This window comes from Schistocerca americana, chromosome 9 (genome assembly GCF_021461395.2).
Source record: "Schistocerca americana isolate TAMUIC-IGC-003095 chromosome 9, iqSchAmer2.1, whole genome shotgun sequence".
NCBI lineage: Eukaryota > Metazoa > Arthropoda > Insecta > Orthoptera > Acrididae > Schistocerca > Schistocerca americana.
Window position 1 is genome coordinate 168,188,953 of NC_060127.1, and position 23,568 is coordinate 168,212,520.

The following is a 23,568-nucleotide window of genomic DNA, read 5'->3' on the forward strand; positions in this document are numbered from 1 at the left end:
CATCCAAGTGTCCGGACCGTTCGCTGGATAGTTACGTTATTTAAAGAAACAGGAAGTGTTCAGCCTCATGTGAGACGTCAACCATGACCTGCAACAAATGATGATGCCCAAGTAGGTGTTTTAGCTGCTGTCACAGCTAATCCGCACATCAGTAGTAGACAAATTGCGCAAGAATCGGGAATCTCAAAAAAGTCGATGTTGAGAATGTTACATCAACATCGATTGCATCCGTACCATATTTCTATGCACCAGGAATTGCATGGCGACGACTTTGAACGTCGTGTACAGTTCTGCTACTGGGCACAAGAGAAACTGCGGGACGATGACAGATTTTTTGCACGCGTTCTATTTAGCGACGAAGCGTCATTCACCAACAGAGGTAACGTAAACCGGCAAAATATGCACTATTGGGCAACGGAAAATCCACGATGGCTGCGACAAGTGGAACATCAGCGACCTTGGCAGGTTAACATATGGTGCGGCATTATGGGAGGATCGATAATTGGCCCTCATTTTATCAATGGCCGTCTAAATGGTGCCATGTATGCTGATTTCCTACGTAATGTTCAACCGATGTTACTACAAGATATTTCACTGCATGCCAGAATGGGGATGTACTTCCAACATGATGGATGTCCGGCACATAGCTCGCGTGCGGTTGAAGCGGTATTGAATAGCATATTTCATGACTGGCCCACACGTTCATCGGATCTGACGTACCCGGATTTCTTTCTGTGGGGAAAGTTGAAAGATATTTGCTATCGTGATCCACCGACAACGCCTGACAACATGCGTCAGTGCATTGTCAATGCATGTGCGAACATTACGGAAGGCGAACTACTCGCTGTTGAGAGGAATGTCGTTACACGTATTTCCAAATGCATTGAGGTTGACGGACATCATTTTGAGCATTTATTGCATTAATGTGGTATTTACAGGTAATTACGCTGTAACAGCATGTGTTCTCAGAAATGATAAGTTCACAAAGATACGTGTATCACATTGGAAGAACCGAAATAAAATGTTCAAACGTACCTACGTTCCGTATTTTAATTTAAAAAACCTACCTGTTACCAACTGTTCGTCTAAATTTGTGAGCCATATGTTTGTGACTATTACTGCGCCATCTATCACAAAGCGAAAAAAGTAGTCGAACTAAAACATTCGCATTTCTTTACGTACTACACGAATATGTATTAAAAAATGGGGGTTCCTATTTTTAAAAAAACGCAGTTGATATCCGTTTGACCTTTGGCAGCGCCATCTAGCGAGCCAACCATAGCGCCATCTGGTTCCCCCCTTCATGCTAGACAAGTTTCGTTCTTTGTAGTTTTTTCGTTTGGCGCTTATTTCGTGAGATATTTGGCCCGGTCACGATCAATGGACCACCCTGTAAATGGGCATTTGCCCGTGTGGCGTAGTGAGTGTTTCTTCATGCTGCGAAATACCTTGAACGTTATGTTATACACTGGACATGTGTGAGGCCGTTTGTGCCTGGACACAAACGAGTGCTCCTTCGTACTGCCAAGACACTTGAACGTTTTGTGACACACCTTACAGACGTAATCACGTTTGGCAGTGTGCACACATGAGTTAGTCTTCAAGCTCCCAAAAAACTTGAACGTTTTTTGACAAACTTCACAGATGTAAAGACGCTCCAGCGTGTGCTGACGTAACTGCATCATCATTGCGCCTTTACTTGTGAAAGTCTTTCGGCAGACATCACAAATATATGGGCTCTCTCACTGTGCATGCGGATGTGCTTCTTCAACTCGGCTCTTCTGAATCATTCGTGTCACACACAACAGGAATGCGGATATCGATGAGTGTTCACGGGTACATGCTCCTTTAGGCTCTGCAGATGTGGGGGGGGGGGGGGGGGGGTCTTTCTGTAGACGGTGCAGATGCGCACGAGGTGGTGGGCACCGATTTCATGCTCATGGAAGGCTTCCTGCTTGGTGGTGCGTTCTAGGGTGTTGCACGTTCCCGTAGACAGGTGAACTGTGGTAGTCAAACTGCCACCACCACTGTCATCAGTTCCCTTGTTCTCCACGCCAACACCGCTATTACTGCAGAATTGTAGAAGAAACCATGTCAGAAAACTACCATAACAGTACTATACTATAAATGAAAAATTATTGAAACATATTTTCTAAATATCTTTATAGTATCTGCTGAAAACACCACATAGAGAAGGCCCTGCAGAAAAGGTTGTAAATGAAGGGCATTTTGAGGTCCAAATGGGTTGGGAAATGCACGAGAGATTATTCATGGGAGTCACATGTACTGGAATCCAGTAACAGTGATGTTACTGCCGAGTCAATCATCAGGAAAAGACGAATACCAAGCACTGCCCCCCAAAGCCTAACAATTTTTCTGATAGGGACTACAGAACTCTAATGTATACTACATGAACGTATCTTAAGATATTCTTTTTGTTGAAACTCTCTGGTAATGTGTTTGGACCCTGTTCCGGTGACCTTACTAATATGCAGAAATCACTGCTTATGAAGCGAAACACATGACTTCGCTTAGGCTACTACAAGAGACGCCATGCAGGTCCCTGTAGCAGTACTTACGAGTAATGCGAACTTTGATTTTTAAATTCCATCTTCTGCAAAACAGAGTAAGTTATATCTCCTTTATTCTATTCACTCAAACATGTTTCAATACCTGCATGTGATCATCTACGAGTCTCGATTTATTTCTGTAAACATACTATACACACTACGTTGATGTTTTTCTATTTTAGGCCCAAATTTCTGCAGAACAGCTAGGTTTTATGCCTCTTTAGGACTTGACATCATGTCATTAGCAAAGTTTCACTTGTAAAAGTATTTAAAAATTCCACTTCGTCTTCTACTTTCCTTTTCTTACCGAGCACCCTAACCTGATATGGCCCAATTGGAACTTCAGTTTTTGCTGTGGCCTGATTCTCAGCATACTCAGGTGACACGCTGCTATGTGTATGCAACGATGGAGCGGTAATATTTAGAAATGATTGAAGTACAGATATGGCGTCTTTCTCGCAGCTACAGACCCACTTCTACCAGTTAATCTCCGATTTTCTCGGCTCTTGTTGTTGTTGTGGTCTTCAGTCCTGAGACTAGTTTGATGCAGCTCTCCATGTTACTCTATCCTGTGCAAGCTTCATCATCTCCCAGTACCTACTGCAACCTACATCCTTCTGAATTTGCTTAGTGTATTCATCTCTTTGTCTCCCTCTACGATTTTTAGCCTCCACGTTGCCCTCCAATACTAAACTGGTGATCCCTTGATACCTCAGAACATGTCCTAACAACCGATCCCTTCTTCTAGTCAAGTTGTGCCACAAACTTCTCTTCTCCCCAATCCTATTCAATACCTCCTCATTAGTTATGTGATCTACCCATCTAATCTTCAGCATTCTTCTGTAGCACCACATTTCGAAAGCTTCTATTCTCTTCTTGTCCAAACTATTTATCGTCCATGTTTCAATTCCATACATGGCTACACTCCATACAAATACTTTCAGAAACGACTTCCTGACACTTAAACCTACACTAGATGCTAACAAATTTCTCTTCTTCAGAAACGCTTTCCTTGCCATTGCCAGTCTACATTTTATATCCTATCTACTGCGACCATCATCAGTTATTTTGCTCCCCAAATAGCAGAACTCCTTTACTACTTTAAGTGTCTCATTTCCTAATCTAATTCCCTCAGCATCACCCGACTTAATTCGACTACATTCCATTATCCTCGTTTTGCTTTTGTTGATGTTCATCTTATACCCTCCTTTCAAGACACTATCCATTCCGTTCAACTGCTCTTCCAAGTCCTTTGCTGTCTCTGACAGAATTACAATGTCATCGGTGAACCTCAAAGTTTTTATTTCTTCTCCATGGATTTTAATACCGACTCCAAATTTTTCTTTTGTTTCCTTTACTGCTTGCTCAATATACAGATTGAAGAACATTGGCGAGTGGCTACAACTCTGTCTCACTCCCTTCCCAACCTCTGCTTCCCTTTCATGTCCTTCGACTCTTATAACTGCCATCTGGTTTCTGTACAAATTGTAAATAGCTTTTCGCTCCCTGTATTTTACCTCTGCCACCTTCAGAATTTGAAAGAGAGTATTCCAGTCAACATTGTCAAAAGCTTTCTCTAAGTCTACAAATGCTAGGTTTGCCTTTCCTTAATCTAGCTTCTAAGATAAGTCGTAGGGTCAGTATTGCCTCACGTGTTCCAATATTTCTACGGAATCCAAACTGATCTTCCCCGAGGTCGGTTTCTACTAGTTTTTCCATTCGTCTGTAAAGAATTCGTGTTAGTATTTTGCATCCGTGAATTTTAATCTGATTGTTCGGTAATTTTCACATCTGTCAACACCTGCTTTCTTTGGGATTGGAATTATTATATTCTTCTTGAAGTCTGAGGATATTTCGCCTGTCTCACACATCTTGCTCACCAGATGGTAGAGTTTTGTCAGGACTGGCTCTCCCAAGGCTGTCAGCAGTTCTAAGGGAATGTTGTCTACTCCCGGGGCTTTGTTGCGACTCAGGTCTTTCAGTGCTTTGTCAAACTCTTTACGCAGTATCATATGTCCCATTTCATCTTCATCTACATCCTCTTCCATTTCCATAATATTGTCCTCAAGAACATCGGCCTTGTATAGACCCTCTATATACTCCTTCCACCCTTCAGCTTTCCCTTCTTTGCTTAGAAATGGGTTTCCACCTGAGCTCTTGATATTCATACAAATGGCTCTCTTTTCTCCAAAGGTCTCTCTAATTTTCCTGTAGGCAGTATCTATCTTCGTCCTCATGAGATAAGCCTCTACATCCTTACATTTGTCCTCTAGTATCCCTGCTTAGCCATTTTGCACTTCCTGTCGATCTCATTTTTGAGATGTTTGTATTCCTTTTTGCCCGCTTCATTTACTGCATTTTTATATTTTCTCCTTTCATCAATTAAATTCAATATATCTTCTGTTACCCAAGGATTTCTACTAGCCCTCGTCTTTTTACCTACTTGATCCTCTGCTGCCTTCACCACTTCATCCCTCAAAGCTACCCATTCTTCTTCTACTGTATTTATTTCCCCCATTCTTGTCAATTGTTCCCTTATGCTCTGCCAGAAACTCTGTACAACCTCTGGTTTAGTCAGTTTATCCAGGTCCCATCTCCTTAAATTCCCACCTTTTTGCAGTTTCTTCAGTTTTAATCTACTTCTCGGCTGTATGAATCTTTAATGTTACGCCATTTCTTCTGTGACGATACATCTGTAAAAATGAAATATTATCTTAGCTACTAATAATGTCTATTCTTTGTAAACGGAAGCTACAAGTAATGATATGTTAGATGAGTTTCCACATACCCTATGTGGCAGGATATGACGGGACATACGTTTATTTTAAGAAAATGATTAGAAAAATTGTTTATTTGATTATCTTAGAAAAATATTTAACGTATTTTGTTGAGAAAAATGTTGCCTTAAAACTAACCTATCTCGCAAAAGTGTGAAATAATTTAGTAATTTCTCCCTTTCAGGTATCTGGCAGCTGGAAATTCGTTCGTTGATTTGCATCATGTTTTCCGACTTGCGGTAACAAGAACCACAAAAATTGTAAGAACAGTATATCCATCAGTCTGGATTGTCTTAAAAGATGAATGTTTGTCAGAACCGACCAAAAACGACTGACTGCAAATAGCAAGAAATTTTGAAACTATGGTCAATTTTCCAAACCGTCTCCGCGCCATTGATGGCAAGCATGTGCGACTGGTAAAACCAGCAAACAGTGCATCAATGTTGAACTGTAAGAAATATTTCTCTATTGTATTAATGGCTGTTTGTGGTGCAAACCATTATAAATTTGTCGCTGTAGATGTGGGATCGTATGGTAAATGTGCTGACTCTACGACATTTCAATAATCAGTGTTCTATAAGCGAATACTGTCTGATAACTTGGACATTCCGGAAGATAAACACAATTCAGACATAAACGAAACGCCAGAGCCTTATGTATTTGTTGGGGACGACACATTGTCGCAGTCGCACAGAATTGTGTGTCCATACATGGGTCTTCGACTTGATAAAAAGAAAAAGTACGAGGGGGGATAAAAACATAAACGGGATTTTTGTTCCTGAACAACAGTTGGTAGGACTGGCCCCGCGCTTCTGCTACGCTTAGGCGGGACCGTTAGAAGTGAGAAAAGCGTGCCGTTAGTTATTTCCCGACGTTTCGTCAGTAACGCTCACGATGTCTGAGCAATGGGTGCACCCCTCCATTTCGCAACGCATAATTACCAAATTTCTTGCTCGTGAAGGAGTTACAGCGGCGGAAATATGCCAAAGAATGACTGCACAGTTCGGTGATAAAACATTATAAAGGATGTGTGTGTTTGCCTGTCATAAAAAATTCAAGGAAGGAAAAGAACCTGTGGAAAAGTCAGGAACACGATCGTCGTCCTCGGACCAGCATTACAGACGAAAACATTCGTGCAGTGAAAGACATTATTGATGACGATCGACGGGCGAGAGTACCAGAAATTGCACAAAAAGTCGGAATAAGTTATGAGAGCTGTCAAGCAATCTTCACACAGTTGCGTAAAGTGTGTTCCAGATGGGTCCCTAAACTTTTGACCGAAAATATGGAGTTGAGACGTTTGGAGGTATGTCGGAGGCTTACAGCAAGGTCTGCGGAAGAAGGTGATGCATTTTTGAGTCGGATCGTCACCTGCGACGAAACATGGGTTCATCACTACACGCCAGTAAGGAGTGGCGGAAGAAAGGGGAGGCAACAGCACTGAAAGCCGGGACTCGACTGTCAGCTGGCAAGCTTCTTTCAACCAGTTTTTTTTTCGATCAGCGAGGCATTTTGCTGATTTATTTTTTGCATGAGCGACGCACATTCAGTGCTGCTTACTACTGCGAACAGTTGAACAAGGCGAGAGTTGCATATCGCCGCAAAAGACGAGACCAGTCGATTCGACAGGTCCTCAACGACAATGCACACCCCACATTGCGGCTATAGGAAATGCACTGGACTTCACTTCATCATCCTCCTTACAGCCCGGACTTATCGCCCTGCGATTTCCATTTATTCGGGCCGCTTAAAGAAGCTCTAGGACGACGACGATCTGAAGATGACTTCGTGCGCAACTGGCTGGGGACACGACCCAGTTCTCTTTATGATGAGGGCATCGAAAAGCTACCCCTACGCTGGGACAAACGCATTTGCAAAGCAGGAGACTGTGTGTAAAAATAAATTATAATTGCCTTGAGTTTTTCAATAAACGAATTTAAATAAAAAATAAAATCCCATTTATATTTGACCTGCCTCGTATCCAACTATCGTCATTATCGAGCAAAACGTTTCGTAGGGCGCACGTTGTGGTAATGACAAATACGTGGAGGATCTATCACAGACCCCTGCATGTGGACGTTTATTTCGCAATAGACATTGTTAAGGCATATTGTGTTCTGCACAACTATGTACGGCACAGTGATGATGTTTAGTATTTAGACACACTATATGGACATCCTTCAGTTCATGAGGATTTTCCACAATGGATACGTAGGCATCCAGCCCAGTTCGCCGATTGCTTTGTGTACGAAGGCGCTCTGCCATGTCAGTTGGATTATATTCACTGAAGTCTGAATTGCATGTACATGTTGTGTTAAAGATAAATAAAAGCAATATAACTTACACAGCGTTTTGTTCCTGTGGTGTTGCACTTTCTCTGCCCTCGAACATTAGGTCACTTCCTCCCACATTCTCTTTTTCACATTTTTGTCAGCGTATTCTTCATGTGGTGTCACCGCCAGACACCACACTTGCTAGGTGGTAGCCTTTAAATCGGCCGTTAGTATACGTCGGACCCGCGTGTCGCCACTATCAGTGATTGCAGACCGAGCGCCGCCACACAGCAGGTCTAGAGAGACTTCCTAGCACTCGCCCCAGTTGTACAGCCGACTTTGCTAGCGATGGTTCACTGCCTACTTACGTTCTCATTTGCCGAGACGATAGTTTAGCATAGCCTTCAGCTACGTCATTTGCTACAACCTAGCAAGGCGCCATTATCAGTTACTATTGATATTGTGAATCATGTACCGTCAAAACTGATGTTCATCATTAATGGATTAAAGTTAAGTATTCCACCAGCTACATCCGTTTTTCTAAATTCTTATTTCCTTGTCCTGTTCCAGACCTCATGCCAGCCTGCGTGAGCCAAAACGCGTGCCTTTCGGCCTCCTCTAGTAACACAGTGTTGGCTCTCCTGCCAACCACAACATTGGCTGCGAGGCCAAACCGCGTTCTTATCGATATTGCCCTGATTTACTTGTGTAATGGCTTCGCCACAATCTCCAGATGTACTGTCTGAATTTTATCGTTTACAGAATCAGCAGATGCAGGCATTACTGGATGCCCTTGGACAGCTTGTCCAGGGTCAACATGCAATGCAAAATGATGCGACAGCCGCCGCTCCACCAGTAACGCAGCGCCGGCCGAAGTGGCCGTGCGGTTAAAGGCGCTGCAGTCTGGAACCGCAAGACCGCTACGGTCGCAGGTTCCAATCCTACCTCGGGCATGGATGTTTGTTATGTCCTTAGGTTAGTTGGGTTTAACTAGTTCTAAGTTCTAGGGGACTAATGACCTCAGCAGTTGAGTCCCATAGTGCTCAGAGCCATTTTTTTGAACTAACGCAGCCACAACACGCTGTTGCACCGACTTTTCAACCTATTGATGCTGCACTGGAAAGCTGGACGGAGTGGTCACACCAATTTGGATTCAAGGTAATGAGCGACAGCTTTATCTCTTATCATCAGTCGGCATAGAAACGTACCGCGTGATAGTCAAATTATTTCCCCGACGCGACATAGCAACTCTGTCCTATGAAGAAATTTTGTCTGTATTAGATGCATATTTCAAAGAAGCAGTCAATGTAGTTGCAAAAAGGTATACCTTCTTTCATACAAAACGTATGGCAGGTCAGACTAATCGGGGGTGGGCTGCAACCTTGCAAGGCCTTACTAGGGATTGTGCTTTTGAGTGTAAATGTGGACTCCCTTACTCAGATACTATGGTAAGTGATGCAATTGCACAGAACGTTTCTGATGTTCGTATAAGGGAACAGATTTTGAAACTAGTCAATCCCTCCGTTCGACAAGTGATGGACATATTGGATCGGCAGGACACACTTGACTTTGCTCAGGAATCATTTGAAATTTCACCAGCCGTGTGTCAGGTTAACCGGCCCGCCGGGCGAGCTGCACGGAGCAGTAAACAGCCCTTGCGCCCGGCCGCGCCGCTGCCGCCAGGCTCTCAGCCACGTGTGCCGCGCAGGCAGGCAAATGCAGTGCTAAAATCATGCCTGCGGTGCGCTACTAGACATTCGCATGAGAATTGCCGGTCACGCCAAGCTATTTGCTTTTTCTGTAATAAAAAAGGACATGTTCAGAGTGTTTGCCAGAAAAAGTTCAGATCGGAAACTCACAACCATACCAGGCCCTTTGCTTCACGCCGGAATCGGAATCGAACCAAGGATACTCAGGCTCGCGAAACGTTGCCCATGGAAATTCATGTAGTTCATTCCACTCTGCCCAGTGCCACTCTCTCTAACAGTGACTGTGTTCGTCCCACAAATAGTGTGCGTCGACATCGCTGGAACTCCCGTCAATTCGCAAGTGATTTTGTACCAGTGTCAGTTCACGTTGCATGAGACGGTCGCTCTTGTCGTCAGCAGAACAATAAACTTTTTGTAGACTTGGACATTAACGGCAAAGTGATACCATTCCAGCGCGATACCGAGGCTGAAGTTTCACTGATCAATCAAGACACGTACAAACAGCTGGGTACACCTCCGTTGCATGCCGCAAATGTTAAGTTAACTAGTTATTCAGGTCAAGATATCCCTGTGTTAGGACAGTCCAGCCTTCTGCAGTGAACTTGTTTGGGTTCGATTTATTTCAGTTGTTTAACTTGTCTATAGTAAATCAGGTCCTATCAGTGAACCAGACTGTGCCTTCCTACAGTGTTTCTCGTCTATGTGAAGATTTTGCAGACATTTTTGCACCGGGCCTTGGTTGTGCTAAGAACTATAAAGCACATTTGGAACTGAAAGTAAACGCGCAACCGAAATTTTTCAGAACGCGCAATGTTCCACACGCATTGCGTGATGAGGTCGCAAAAACATGACACGATTTGGAATCACAAGATGTAATTGAACGTGTGCAGGCTTCTCTCTGGGCATCACTCTTAGTAATTTTGCCAAAACCTTCGGAAAACTGAGACTTTGTGTGGACTTCAAGGCAACAGTGAATCCACAACTAGTGATTGCAACTTTTCCTTTACCCCACCCGGAAGATCTTTTTGACAAACTGTGCCCGGGTAAATGTTTTTCGAAGTTGGACCTCACAGATGTGTACTTGCAAATACCAGTGGACGACGAATCCCAGCACGTTTTGGTGGTTAACACGCATCTTGGGTTGTATCAATTCAAACGACTGCCATTCGGGTGTGCATCCGCACCTGCATTGTTTCAGCAATATCTACAAACTGTTTGTGCGTTGGTCCCTACTGCAGCAAATTATCTGGACGATATTGTGATCTCCGGAAAGACTGAAGAAGAACATTTGACCAATCTCAGAACATTGTTTCAGGTCTTGCGACAAAATGGTCTTCGCTTGCGGAAGGACAAATGTGTGTTTTTTGCTCGTGATTTGCCATACCTGGGACGTGTACTCAATGCCCAAGGCATACATCCCAGTCCCACGCACCTTCGTGCCATACAAGACTTGCCTTCGCCGCAGAATTTGAAGCAGCTACAGAGTGTGCTGGGAAAAATAAATTATTATAACAGATATATGCCACATTCGTCTTCCATTTCAGCTCCGTTTCATCGCTTACGCCGTAAAGGTGTTCCGTTCGTCTGGCCGATGGAACGCGAACGCGCCCTTCGCCAGTTGAAATCGGCGTTGCTTTCCAATACTTGCCTTACGCCATTCGATCCCCAGAAGCCGACCCGATGGAGGTCGACCCTTCGGCCCCTCCTGTCTCTCTGCGGGCGCACACACCGCATGTTGGCGTGCACCCTGGAGCAGGTTTTCAGGCGTTTCCTAGCTCCCCGCGGTCCGAATGGCAGGGTGCGGGTGGCACAGCCTCGCTTGTTGTTAGGCTCCCCACCTCGTCGCATACGTCAACATGGGGTCCTCCCCACGGCGGACGGCAGCCTTATGCCACAACCGTACACCGATTTGCGGGGGACGAATGTGGTGTCACCGCCAGACACCACACTTGCTAGGTGGTAGCCTTTAAATCGGCCGCGATCCGTATGTCAGACCCGCGTGTCGCCACTATCAGTGATTGCAGACCGAGCGCCGCCACACGGCAGGTCTAGAGAGACTTCGTAGCACTCGCCCCAGTTGTACAGCCGGCTTTGCTAGCGATGGTTCACTGCCTACTTACGTTCTCATTTGCCGAGACGATAGTTTAGCATAGCCTTCAGCTACGTCATTTGCTACGACCTAGCAAGGCGCCATTATCAGTTACCATTGATATTGTGAATCATGTACCGTCAAAACCGACGTTCAGCATTAATGGATTAAAGTTAAGTATTCCACCAGTTACGTCCGTTTTTCTAAATTATAACTTCCTTGTCCTGTTCCAGACCTCACGCCAGCCTGCGTGAGCTAAAACGCGTGCCTTTCGGCCTCCTCTAGTAACACGGTGTTGGCTCTCCTGCAAACCACAACACTTCAGATGACAAGTCCCTCCCCTTACGTTTATAATATATTTCTTCGTATCAGTGTTCATGAATGGCTGCTTGCACATTGCACGATTTCGCCCGCAAGGGAAAAAAAACCATACGGGTTTAAATCGTAGTCGGTTGATTTTCACACTGAACGATTTTTAAACGTTAAACAAGATAATCAGTTCCCTTCAACGTGTCACCAGGTAGAATTATTATTATTGATCGTGAACAAGTCATTGCGTTATGGACACTGTATCGACGTAGGAGAGGAAGAACGCGCGATCGCCTTCACTGGGTTCATCCAATTAAGCTGAGACGTGAGGAAGTCGGGGTTTTCTGCACATTATTTGCAGACCTGAGAAACGACGACCGAAAATTTTTTAACTACTTAAATACAGCTTTGTTATTACTGGGGTTTGAACAAATATGCCATTGAAGCTAAACAATACATGTATAAACTCTTATTGCTGTGTTTTTTCAAATTCCATATATAAAATTCTTTCATTATATTTCTACTTACCTAAGTACCATGTAAACAGGAAAGATGGTTATGCAGTAAGATGGCATTTTAGTAGTAGGCAAAACAATAAAATACATGTAAAATAATCGATTTTATTTATTAGGCTGGATTTGAGATTATGTCATCAATAAAAATACAATTATGAACAAATATGAAATTCGGAAAATACAAACATTGTAGGTTTCTGATCAAATTATGGATTTCATCGTGTATATTGTTTTGGTAGATTATTTGTGACGTTCCAAAAACAAACTGATGATATCAATTGAAGAAATCGGAATATATGGAATTATCTGAAGGAGAAATAGACGGACTTGCAACATTTTCACTTTGTGGAGAGTCACTGTGAATAATTTCGTGCAGGTCATGTGATGTTGTCTGTGCTTCTGGTTTGGCCCGTGTACTTTTTTGGAGAGGCGTTGAATGGTATGCTTCCTTTGAATGATTTTGCAGTCCACATATAGGCCTATGCTGATACAAGGAACGTTCTTCTACGCTAGTTGTATTCTGACTGGAAAACCTAGCCCCTGCATATTGTCGAGGTGGAAATGAAGGTTGTCGAATCTTCAAAAATGGTTGCGGTTGGATAACTGCAGATGGCTGAAGCGTATACTGAGGGAATGGCGGATAGGATGACATGGAAGAGGCAGATCTTGGTTGAGGAGGAGCAGGAACAGTTTGCTTCATTTTGTTTATGTTATCAGGTACATTTAACACTCCCATTTGAAATTGAAGGAATTCACTATTAGAACAGTTTGTCAAATAAGAGGCATGAAACTGAGGCATGAAACTCTGAACAAAGGACATCTTACTGCAGGGCGTTTTAGGTTTCAGAGCTTCGAGTATTTTCATCTCAAACTCGTCTGGTTTCTTATGTTTTCTCCCTCCTGTAAGACCGTATGGCGGGTTCACGTACTACAAATCGGAGTTGTAGCACCGGCACCTTCAGGCTCCCTGTCTTCGTCAAGTGTTCCTGGCTCACTTGCTGGGTCCAGGCTGTCTGCCGTATCCTTTTCCGTGTAGATCTTGTCTAAAAATTGAAGTTGGTCTGAAAACAGGTATTTCTTACGTTTTTTGGCCCCAGATCCACTTTGTTTGGCAGCTTTCTCATCTTTTTTTCGATTTTGCGAAACATCTCGGAGGTTGGTCCACCTTCGGATTACTTCCTTGGCTGCATAAATACAAATGTATTATCTGAGTATTTTTCATGAAAACTTTTTAATATTGTTGAGTTATGGAAAAATTAATGTTCAATTTTTTTAGATACTTGGCGAGTGGCTGTACGTTTACGAAATTGCACTATAGCTACAGGGTTGGAATTTCAACGGCTGGAAAAATTGTTGAAGTGTGTGTAGCAATTTGGTCAGTAATGCGAGAAGAGTGTATTCCAACACTAACTTGTGATACGTGGATGTCAATCGCTTCTGACTATGAAAGTATTGTTAATTTACCACACTGTGTTGGCGCTGTCGACGGTAAGCATATAAGACTGACTGACTTGTGGTTCAAATGGCTCTGAGCACTATGGGACTTAACAACTGAGGCCATCAGTCCCCTAGAATTCAGAACTACTTAAACCTAACAAACCTAAGGACATCACACACATCCATGCCCGAGGCAGGATTCGAACCTGCGACCGTAGCGGTCCCGCGGCTCCAGACTGAAGCGCCTAGAACCGCTCGGCCACACAAGCTGGATGACTGACTTGTCCGTTTGACTCGGGATCAATGTATTGCAAATACAAATATTACTTTTCTATTGTGCTTATGGCTGTAGCAGACGCAAACAATAGTTGAAAAAAGAATATTTAACTATCGATTGTGCAGAGCACGAAGATATGTGGAAAGTGCATTTGAACCATGGACCTTGCCGTTGGTGGGGAGGCTTGCGTGCCTCAGCGATACAGATGGCCGTACCGTAGGTGCAACCACAACGGAGGGATATCTGTTGAGAGGCCAGACAAACGTGTGGTTCCTGAAGAGGGGCAACAGACTTTTCAGTAGTTGCAGGGGCAACCGTCTGGAAGATTGACTGATCTGGCCTTGTAACATTAACCAAAATGGCCTTGCTGGGCTGGTACTGCGAACGGCTGAAAGCAAGGGGAAACTACAGCCGTAATTTTTCCCGAGGGCATGCAGCTCTACTGTATGGATAAATGATGATGGCGTCCTCTTGGGTAAAATATTCCGGAGGTAAAATAGTCCCCCATTCGGATCTCCGGGCGGGGACTACTCAGGAGGACGTCGTTATCAGGAGAAAGACAACTGGCGTTCTACGGATCGGAGCGTGGAATGTCAGGTCCCTTAATCGGCAGGTAGGTTAGAAAATTTAAAAAGGGAAATGAATAGGTTAAAGTTAGATATAGTGGTAATTAGTGAAGTTCGGTGGCAGGAGGAACGAGACTTTTGGTCAGGTGAATACAGGGTTAAAATACAAAATCAAATAGGGGTAATGCAGGAGTAGGTTTAATAATGAATAAAAAAAATAGGAGTGCGGGTAAGCTACTACAAACAGCATAGTGAACACATTGTGGCCAAGATAGACACGAAGCCCACGCCTACCACAGTAGTACAAGTTTATATGCCAACTAGCTCTGCAGATGACGAAGAAATTGAAGAAATGTATGATGAAATAAAAGAAATCATTCAGATAGTGAAGGGAGACGAAAATTTAATAGTCATGGGTGACTGGAATTCGAGAGTAAGAAAGGAAGAGAAGGAAACGTAGTAGGTGAATATGGATTGGGGCTAAGAAATGAAGAGGAAGCCGCCTAGTAGAATTTTGCACAGAGCACAACATAATGATAGCTAACACTTGGTTCAAGAATCATAAAAGAAGGTTGTATACATGGAAGAAGCCTGGAGATACTGACGGGTTTCAGATAGATTATATAATGGTAAGACAGAGATTTAGGAACCACGTTTAAAATTGTAAGACGTTTCCAGGGGCAGCTGTAGACTCTGACCACAATCTATTGGTTATGAACTGTAGATTAAAACTGAGAAACTGCAAAAAGGTGGGAATTTAAGGAGATGGGACCTGGATAAACTGAAAGAACCAGAGGTTGTACAGAGTTTCAAGGAGAGCATAAGGGAACAATTGACAGGAATGGGGGAAAGAAATACAGTAGAAGAAGAATGGGTAGATCTGAGGGATGAAGTAGTGAAGGCAGCAGAGGATAAAGTAGGTAAAAAGACGAGGGCTAGTAGAAATCCTTGGGTAACAGAATAAATAATGAATTTAATTGATCAAAGGAGAAAATATAAAAATGCAGTAAATGAAGCGGGCAAAAAGGAATACAAACGTCTCAAAAATGAGATCGACAGGAATTGCAAAATGGCTAAGCAGGGATGGCTAAAGGACAAATGTAACGATGTAGAGGCTTGTCTCACCAGGGTAAGATAGATACTGCCTACAGGAAAATTAAAGAGACCTTTGGAGAAAAGAGAACCACATGTATGAATATCAAGAGCTCAGATGGAAACCCAGTTCTAAGCAAAGAAGGGAAAGCAGAAAGGTGGAAAGAGTATATAGAGGGTCCATACAAGGGCGATGTACTTGAGGAGAAAATTATGGAAATGGAAGAGGATGTAGATGGTTCAAATGGCTCTGAGCACTATGGGACTCAACTGCTGAGGTCATTAGTCCCCTAGAACTTAGAACTAGTTAAACCTAACTAACCTAAGGACATCACAAACATCCATGCCCGAGGCAGGATTCTAACCTGCGACCGTAGCGGTCTTGCGGTTCCAGACTGCAGCGCCTTTAACCGCACGGCCACTTCGGCCGGCGGATGTAGATGAAGATGAAATGGGAGATATGATACTGCGTGAAGAGTTTGACAAAGCACTGAAATACCTGAGTCGAAACAAGGCCCCGGGAGTAAACAACATTCCATTGGAACTACTGGCGGCCTTGGGAGAGCCAGTCGTGACAAAACTCTACCATCTGGTGGCCAAGATATATGAGACAGGCGAAATACTTCAGACTTCAAGAAGAATATAATAATTACAATCCCAAAGAAAGCAGGTGTTGACAGATGTGAAAATTACCGAACAATCAGTTTAATAATTACCGGATGCAAAATACTAACATGAATTCTTTACAGACGAATGGAAAAACTGGTAGAAGCCGACCTCGTAGAAGATCGGTTTGGATTCCGTAGAAATATTGGAACACGTGACGCTATACTGACCCCACGACTTATCTTAGAAAATAGATTAAGGAAAGGCAAACCTACATTTCTAGCATTTGTAGACTTAGAGAAAGCTTTTGACAATGTTGATTGGAATACGCTCTTTCAAATTCTGAAGCTGGCAGGGGTAAAATACAGGGAGCGAAAGGCTATTTACAATTTGTACAGAAACCAGATGGCAGTTATAAGAGTCGAGAGGCATGAAAGGGAAGCAGTGGTTGGGAAGGGAGTAAGACAGGGTTGTAGCCTCTCCCCGATGTTATTCAATCTGTATATTGAGCAAGCAGTAAAGGAAACAAAAGAAAAATTCGGAGTAGATATTAAAGTCCAAGGAGAAGAAATAAAAACTTTGAGGTTCGCCGATGAAATTGTAATTCTGTCAGAGACAGCAAAGGACTTGGAAGAGCAGTTGAACGGAATGGATAGTGTCTTGAAAGGAGGATAATGGAATGTAGTCGAATTAAGTCCGTGCTGCTGAGGGTATTAGATTAGGAAATGAGACACTTAAAGCAGTAAAGGAGTTTTGCTATTTGGGGAGCAAAATAACTGATGATGGTCGAAGTAGAGAGGATATAAAATGTAGACTGGCAATGGGAAGGAAAGCGTTTATGAAGAAGAGAAATTTCTTAACATCGAGTATAGATTTAAGTGTCAGGAAGTCGTTTCTGAAAGTATTTGTATGGAGTGTAGCCATGTATGGAAGTGAAACATGGACGATAAATAGCTTGGAAAAGAAGAGAATAGAAGCTTTTGAAATGTGGTGCTACAGAAGAATGCTGAAGATTAGATGGGTAGATCACATAACTAATGAGGAGGTATTGAATAGAATTGGGAGGAGTTCGTGACTTGACCAGAAGAAGGGATCGGTTAGTAGGACATGTTCTGAGGCATCAAGGGATCACCAATTTAGCATTGGAGGGCAGCGTGGAGGGTAAAAATCGTAGAGGGAGACCAAGAGATGAATACACTAAGCAGATTCAGAAGGATGTAGGTTGCAGTAACTACTGGGAGATGAAGTAGCTTGCACAGGTTAGAGTAGCATGGAGAGCTGCATCAAACCAGTCTCAGGACTGAAGACCACAACAATAGTACTAAAAGGCGCGTGTTCCATCGGTCTATCAATGTGCAGCCACATTTTGCAGTGCTCACAGTCAATGCTTGCATCCTATTGCACAACTATGTACGTGACAGAGGCGGATATATTGTTGAGGACACAACGACAATCACAGGCGTGGAAGATTTGTCATGGGAATATACTACAAGAGGAGGCTTGGCAGCAAACAGTATCAGAATTGTGTTTAGCAGATATTTTGTGTCAGAAGTCGGAAGTGTACCCTGGAAAATGTCTAAAATATAATTTGTCAAATGTGACACAGAAGATAGTATGAAGTGTCTCTTCTGCAGATAGAAGTGTTCTGTAGCCTTCATGAAATAAACTGCTTTTTTAAGCTTTCAATACTATGTTATTTAGTTAGCCTAGTTACACCTCTACCACCTTATATCAAGAGAATAAATACCCTATGTTTTTAATTATTTACTTAACAAAATTTACGGAACTAACGACTAGATGGTAAAATTCTGGGTAGACCAACTTCACACCGTCGGAATGCCTTATAAGGAAAAGTAAAATGTTATTCAGCTATAATACATATAAGTATTCACAAGTAAGTATTTACTTTGCTTAATAGGTCGTACTTACCAAATGCATTTTTTCTGTATCACTAATGCTCTCAAAATCTGGGTTGAGTGCTGATCATACCTCTTCCCAGGCTTTTCTTGTTGCGTTTCTACCCTTATAAATATCTAAAGTTTTGTCCCATATTACAGGTTTTGATTGAACTAGCAATATCAAAATTTTAGCGTCAATTCCTTCCATAAAGTGAAAATAAGCCAGCGACACACACAAACTGAAAACACGGAAAATCGCAACCTGAAACCAAAATGCAGTAGAAATAAAACTGGGGACATCTCCCGTACGACTGAAATCGTGTAGTGTGAAAGCGTGCACTTGGTCACGTGGGTCACTGAACCGAGAGTACGGCACGGTGCCGTGTGGCGGCAGTGGCACTGGACGGTTGCAACACGACTAAAAATCGTGTCCGTGTTGTAACCGTACTGTGTGAAAGGTCTCATGCTCTTCAACAGTCGACTAACAAGGAGAGGCCACGACGCTTGGAACGCAGATTTACTGCAAACTTCGTACACTCGTAGTGCTCCATGAGGACAACAAAATGTGTAAGCAGTAGGGCGTACTTCTCAAGCGTTATTCAGAAAATCGCAAGATAATTTCGGTCGTCGATTATATGTCTGTGTGTAGCCATTTTAACCATGAAGCGGCTGCAGCCGAGTGGTGTTGGTACGGTAGCTTAGCGTGTTCGGTCAAAGCGTTACCTACCCTTTATAATTAACAAACTGAGCAAACGGACCATCGAACAAACTGAACGGCTGTCATCGGACGTCCGCCCTGAACAAATTCAACGAACAATATAGAAGAAACTGTGTTTTAAGTGTTTGGCGTTCAAGCCGCTGGATCGAGTTCCGTTCGTCAGTTTTTTTTTTATTTTCAACACAGTCATTTTCTTTATTATTTATATTACAATTGATATAATGGGTAAAGTACGTGTAATCGGATGAACTTTTATTAAATTCACAGTGTTATTTGGCCGTGTACTAATTTTTATTATCACAAATAATGAATTATTCATAACTATCGACTAGTATACGACCAAACGCATAAAGTGATGCTGAAAATGCATGCTTGTCCGTGATTTGAAAAATCCCTTATAACTGGAAGGAGCCCGAAACGACTTATTACCTCCAGGTTTTGACCGGCACAGACGGCTTTCGAAAGATGTGCAATTAATCGTCGCTTTCGACATTACAAGTTGCAGGATGGTATTTTTGGTAGAAACATGGAAAACAAAGTTAAACGGCACGAGCTGCACTGAATAAATGCTACATGTACGCATACGCAAGGTCTTTTGACGATTTCCGTGGAAAAACAAACCTCGTTAACATTTTCAAAAACCTCTCTTTCAGACGATAGTTTGGAAGCAAACCATGCATAACGCAGTATTTCCTTAAAAATTGGCGCTGATAATTGGTTATGCAGTATCGAGTGTATTTTAATAGCGTCTTCCGAGAAGCAATTTCTCGTTCTCTTTCGATTAAATACGAACAGTTTTGAAGACACGGACAAGCATACATTTTCAGTATCACTTTATTCGTTTGGTCGTTTACTAATCGATAGTTATGAATATTATATTATTTGTGATAATAAAAATTAGTAGACTGCCAAATAACATTGTAAATTTAATAAAAGTTCATCCGATTATACGTATTTTTCCCATTATATCAACGTAAAGAAAATGACTGTGTTGAAAATAAAAAAAAAAAAAACTGACGAAGGGAACTCTATTCCAGCGATCCAGCGGCTTGAACGCCAACCACTTTAAATAAAAATTGTACTATATTGTTCTTTGAATTTGCTCAGGGCGGACGTCCGAAGACACACGTTCAGTTTGTTCGGTGGTCCGTTCGTTCAGGCTTTTTATTATAAAGGGAAGCTAACGCTCTGACCGAACACGCTGAGCTACCGTGCCAACACCACTCGGCTGCAGCCGCTTCACGGTTAAAATGGCTACACACAGATATATAATCGACGACCGAAATTATCTTGCGATTTTCTCAATAACGCTTGAGAAGTACGCGCTACTGCTTACACATTTTGTTGTCACCGTGAAGTACTACAAGTGTACGAAGTTTGCAGTAAATCTGCGTTCCAAACGTCGTGGCCTCCCCTTGTAAGAAAATTTCCCCGTACGCTTTTTTCCCGTACGGGCGAAATCGTGTAATGTGCAAGCAGTTTAAGGCGGACTCTGAAACGAGGTGGCATGTAACATTCGTACAGACACGAGACACGATTTGCCACTTGGGCACCAGGTGCGTCGTATCGCTGCCACCAGAGCCGTCTCTGCAACTTGATCGTGAACCCCCAGCACACACAGTGGGCACTTGCCGCTCCACCATCTGGCTAATGTTGAAACTCCTCATAGGAAGAAATCCTATCTTCTGTGCTTGTTCGGACCTTTCAGGAAGATTGGCCACAGTCCCCACAGACAAGGCGTTATATGTACTTTCAGCAGTGAGAAATACATGAAACTGTTTTTAAGGTATGAGTGGACAACCTGTGACGCTACAAAAAAAATGGCTCTGAGCACTATGGGACTTAACATCTATGGTCATCAGTCCCCTAGAACTTAGAACTACTTAAACCTAACTAAACTAAGGACATCACACAACACCCAGTCATCACGAGGCAGAGAAAATCCCTGACCCCGCCATGAATCGAACCCGGGACCCCGTGCTCGGGAAGCGTGTGACGCTACAACGCAGACCTTGCTATGCATTTTTTCGCTTACTTAACACATGAAACTGTTTGTATACGATATATTGTCTAGTGTAAATATGTATTGTAAATACTATGTTTAAATTATGTAATATTTAACACTGGCAAGTCAGGGCATATTTAGTTAACGTTGAAGTCAGAGAGATTGTTTTGTCGTGCCGCTGGGCGCGGGAGCGCGCCAGCGGGTAGTAGTAGCAGTGACGCAGTGCTCGGCGTAAGACGTACAGTCGTGTGCTGCTAGTCCTAGCTGTGTTACATCTAACGGCTAGTGTAAGGATCTAAGTACGACGGGAAAGTAATGGTCGGCATATCTGGAAGCATGGCCGGGCAAGTTATTGTGGATTAATCGGCATAGTGCTGAAGAAACGAGGACTTAAATGTGTAGCGCACTGTGGGCCCAAGTCGCAACAGTAAAAGCCCGCTGCCACATTGTGTCGCCGCCGTGGACTTCCGTCGATCCATCGATAACGAGGGAAGTAAGATCTACGTAATTTTGGTAGGATAAAATTGTAGAAGGCTTGCCAGTGACTGTGCTTTTCTCTGAAGTTGAACAATTAATAACAAGCACTTTATAGTCGAAGTGTTGCAGTTACATTCCACCCGACAATAACACCAAGTAGGTTCCTTCCGATCCTTACCTTATTGAATCGAGTGTGTCACGCCATTATCAAGAGAAAATGTGTTAATTATAAAATTTATTTGCATAGACGGTGAAGAGTAAATTTCAGACTGGTTAACGTAGTTAATTGTTGCACTTAATAAGCTTACGCCAACCGTAGTAACTTAATAATAGACTGAAGTAATAAATTTGATTATCAAGATTTATTTCAATGCATATTCAGCTAAAGTTAGTTCAAGGATATTTCATGAAACTATAATGATTATTCCACTTGACAATCCCCCAATTAATGAATTATTATCATTCAAAACATAGTTAATCAATTATTGGCAATATATTTCATAATCAGTACATTAAACTGTGCAGAGTACCTAATTTTAAAGACAGAATGACAGTCCATTATTCAAAATCTCGATAGATAATTATCTGTGTTGTCAGCATTGCACTTAGCTGACAAATTATGAACAAAATAATTATCAAAATACTTATTGAAAGTTAACCATTAATGTTTAAGTGTAGTTAGATTGTTATGACATTGTTTTATATGACTACTGAGCCTGGCACAGCACTTACGTAAAAGTTCCCATTCCACCTGCTGCGCTACAAACAGGTAAACTATATTTTTGACACAATTATTCACGTACTTAACAGTACTGTCGCTCATCAGTTGAGCTGGCGACCGATTTTTAATTGCTTTTACAACTTAATCATTTCTTTCGGCAAAATTTCCACTGGCAAAATTTATTTCCAAATTATTTCCATTATTTCATTTACCGATCCTTATTGAATGAAATTACTCATTCAATAACGATTAAGTTATAACGTCTCCTGTTCCCGCAGAATAAACATTATTTACTTCGGGTTCGGATGCCTAATCCCGACGCGGGTCAAAATTCATAATTCACGGTCATTGTCAACTAGTAATTTCGCAAATCCCGGGAAGCAGGGGGGGTGTCATAAACCGTGCGATCAGTACCCACTTTCGTCTACCTCTCAGATTCGCGACATCACCGCTCTTCAGCATTTACCGTACAGTGAGTGTCGACCGATCAGGAGAGAATCAGAAGGCACTGCAAGATTATGGATCGGGCTACGCTATAACAACAGAGGTGCCAACGCTTACATCTTAGGGAGCCCTACACCAAGCAGTGCAGTGCAGGAGACTAAAACCTATCGACCACGGCCAGGGCTTCGGGCTGTTTATGGACGGTGGCCAGTTCTCCCTGCATCCGTAAATAACACGTGCAGTCCCTGGATGCAGTCCACTACTACTACGCTACTCCTGGTTTTTTTGCTACACTCCAAAGCCAGCTCACACGAAGCAAGCGCACTAAAATTTACGAAGAAAATCTGAATAAGTTACTATATACCAGCCAACACAGAAACATAGAGCCTATTCACTTCTATTCAGAAACACACGAAAACAAAGACTAAACTAAATGCTGTCCATAAACAGAAACTGCTGTTGCTTCTAGAGTGTCCGCCTGACTCCGCAGCTGTTGATTAAAACTATAAATACTGGAAAGAATAAACTGAAGAAAAAGGAAAGAACTCTAGTTTTACAGATTTTCAAAGGAGCATTAGGCAACAGTTAACAGAAACAAGTAGAAGGAAAACAACAGAAGACGAATGAATACTCGTATTTCAGTTACTGAATATAGAAGAGGATCAAATATGCAAAAAGGTTCCACAGAAATCCTTGAATAACGTACGAGCTGTGGATTTTAATTCAGTAAAAGAGATTCAGCAAATGAAGCGGGTAAAAGGGAGAAGTTACAGCCTTAAGAAACAGAGACTGGCAGAAAGTGCGAAATGGCAAAACAGAAGTGGCTACAGCTGAAATTCATACCTGTAGAAGTATTCATGACTACAGGAGCGATAGATTCCACACATACGAAAATTAAAGAAACCATCGAGTGAAAGAGAAGCATTTATATCTACATACATACTCCGCAAGCCACCGTATGTTGTTTTGCGGAGGGTACCTTGTACCACGACCAGCCATTTCCTGTACCTGCTCCACTCGCAAACAGAGCGAGGGGAAAACGAATATCTATATGCCTCCGTAGGAGTCCTAATTTCTCTTATCTT

General features: G+C 42.6%; 1 protein-coding gene across 3 annotated transcripts in view; it reads right to left on the reverse strand.

Annotated features, from left to right (window-relative positions):
- The window catches only part of LOC124551234, a 317,793-nt gene that overhangs the window by 142,306 nt on the left and 151,919 nt on the right, over window positions 1-23,568 (reverse strand). The window contains exon 7 of one of the 3 annotated variants that reach the window (XM_047126228.1): window positions 12,444-13,426. The exons of the other annotated variants lie outside the window; for them this stretch is intronic. Within the exon in view, the coding sequence (XP_046982184.1) occupies window positions 13,363-13,426 (64 nt within the window). The 3' untranslated portion in view covers window positions 12,444-13,362. Of the gene's footprint in view, window positions 1-12,443; window positions 13,427-23,568 lie in introns of those variants that run through there. 3 annotated transcript variants of the gene reach the window in all.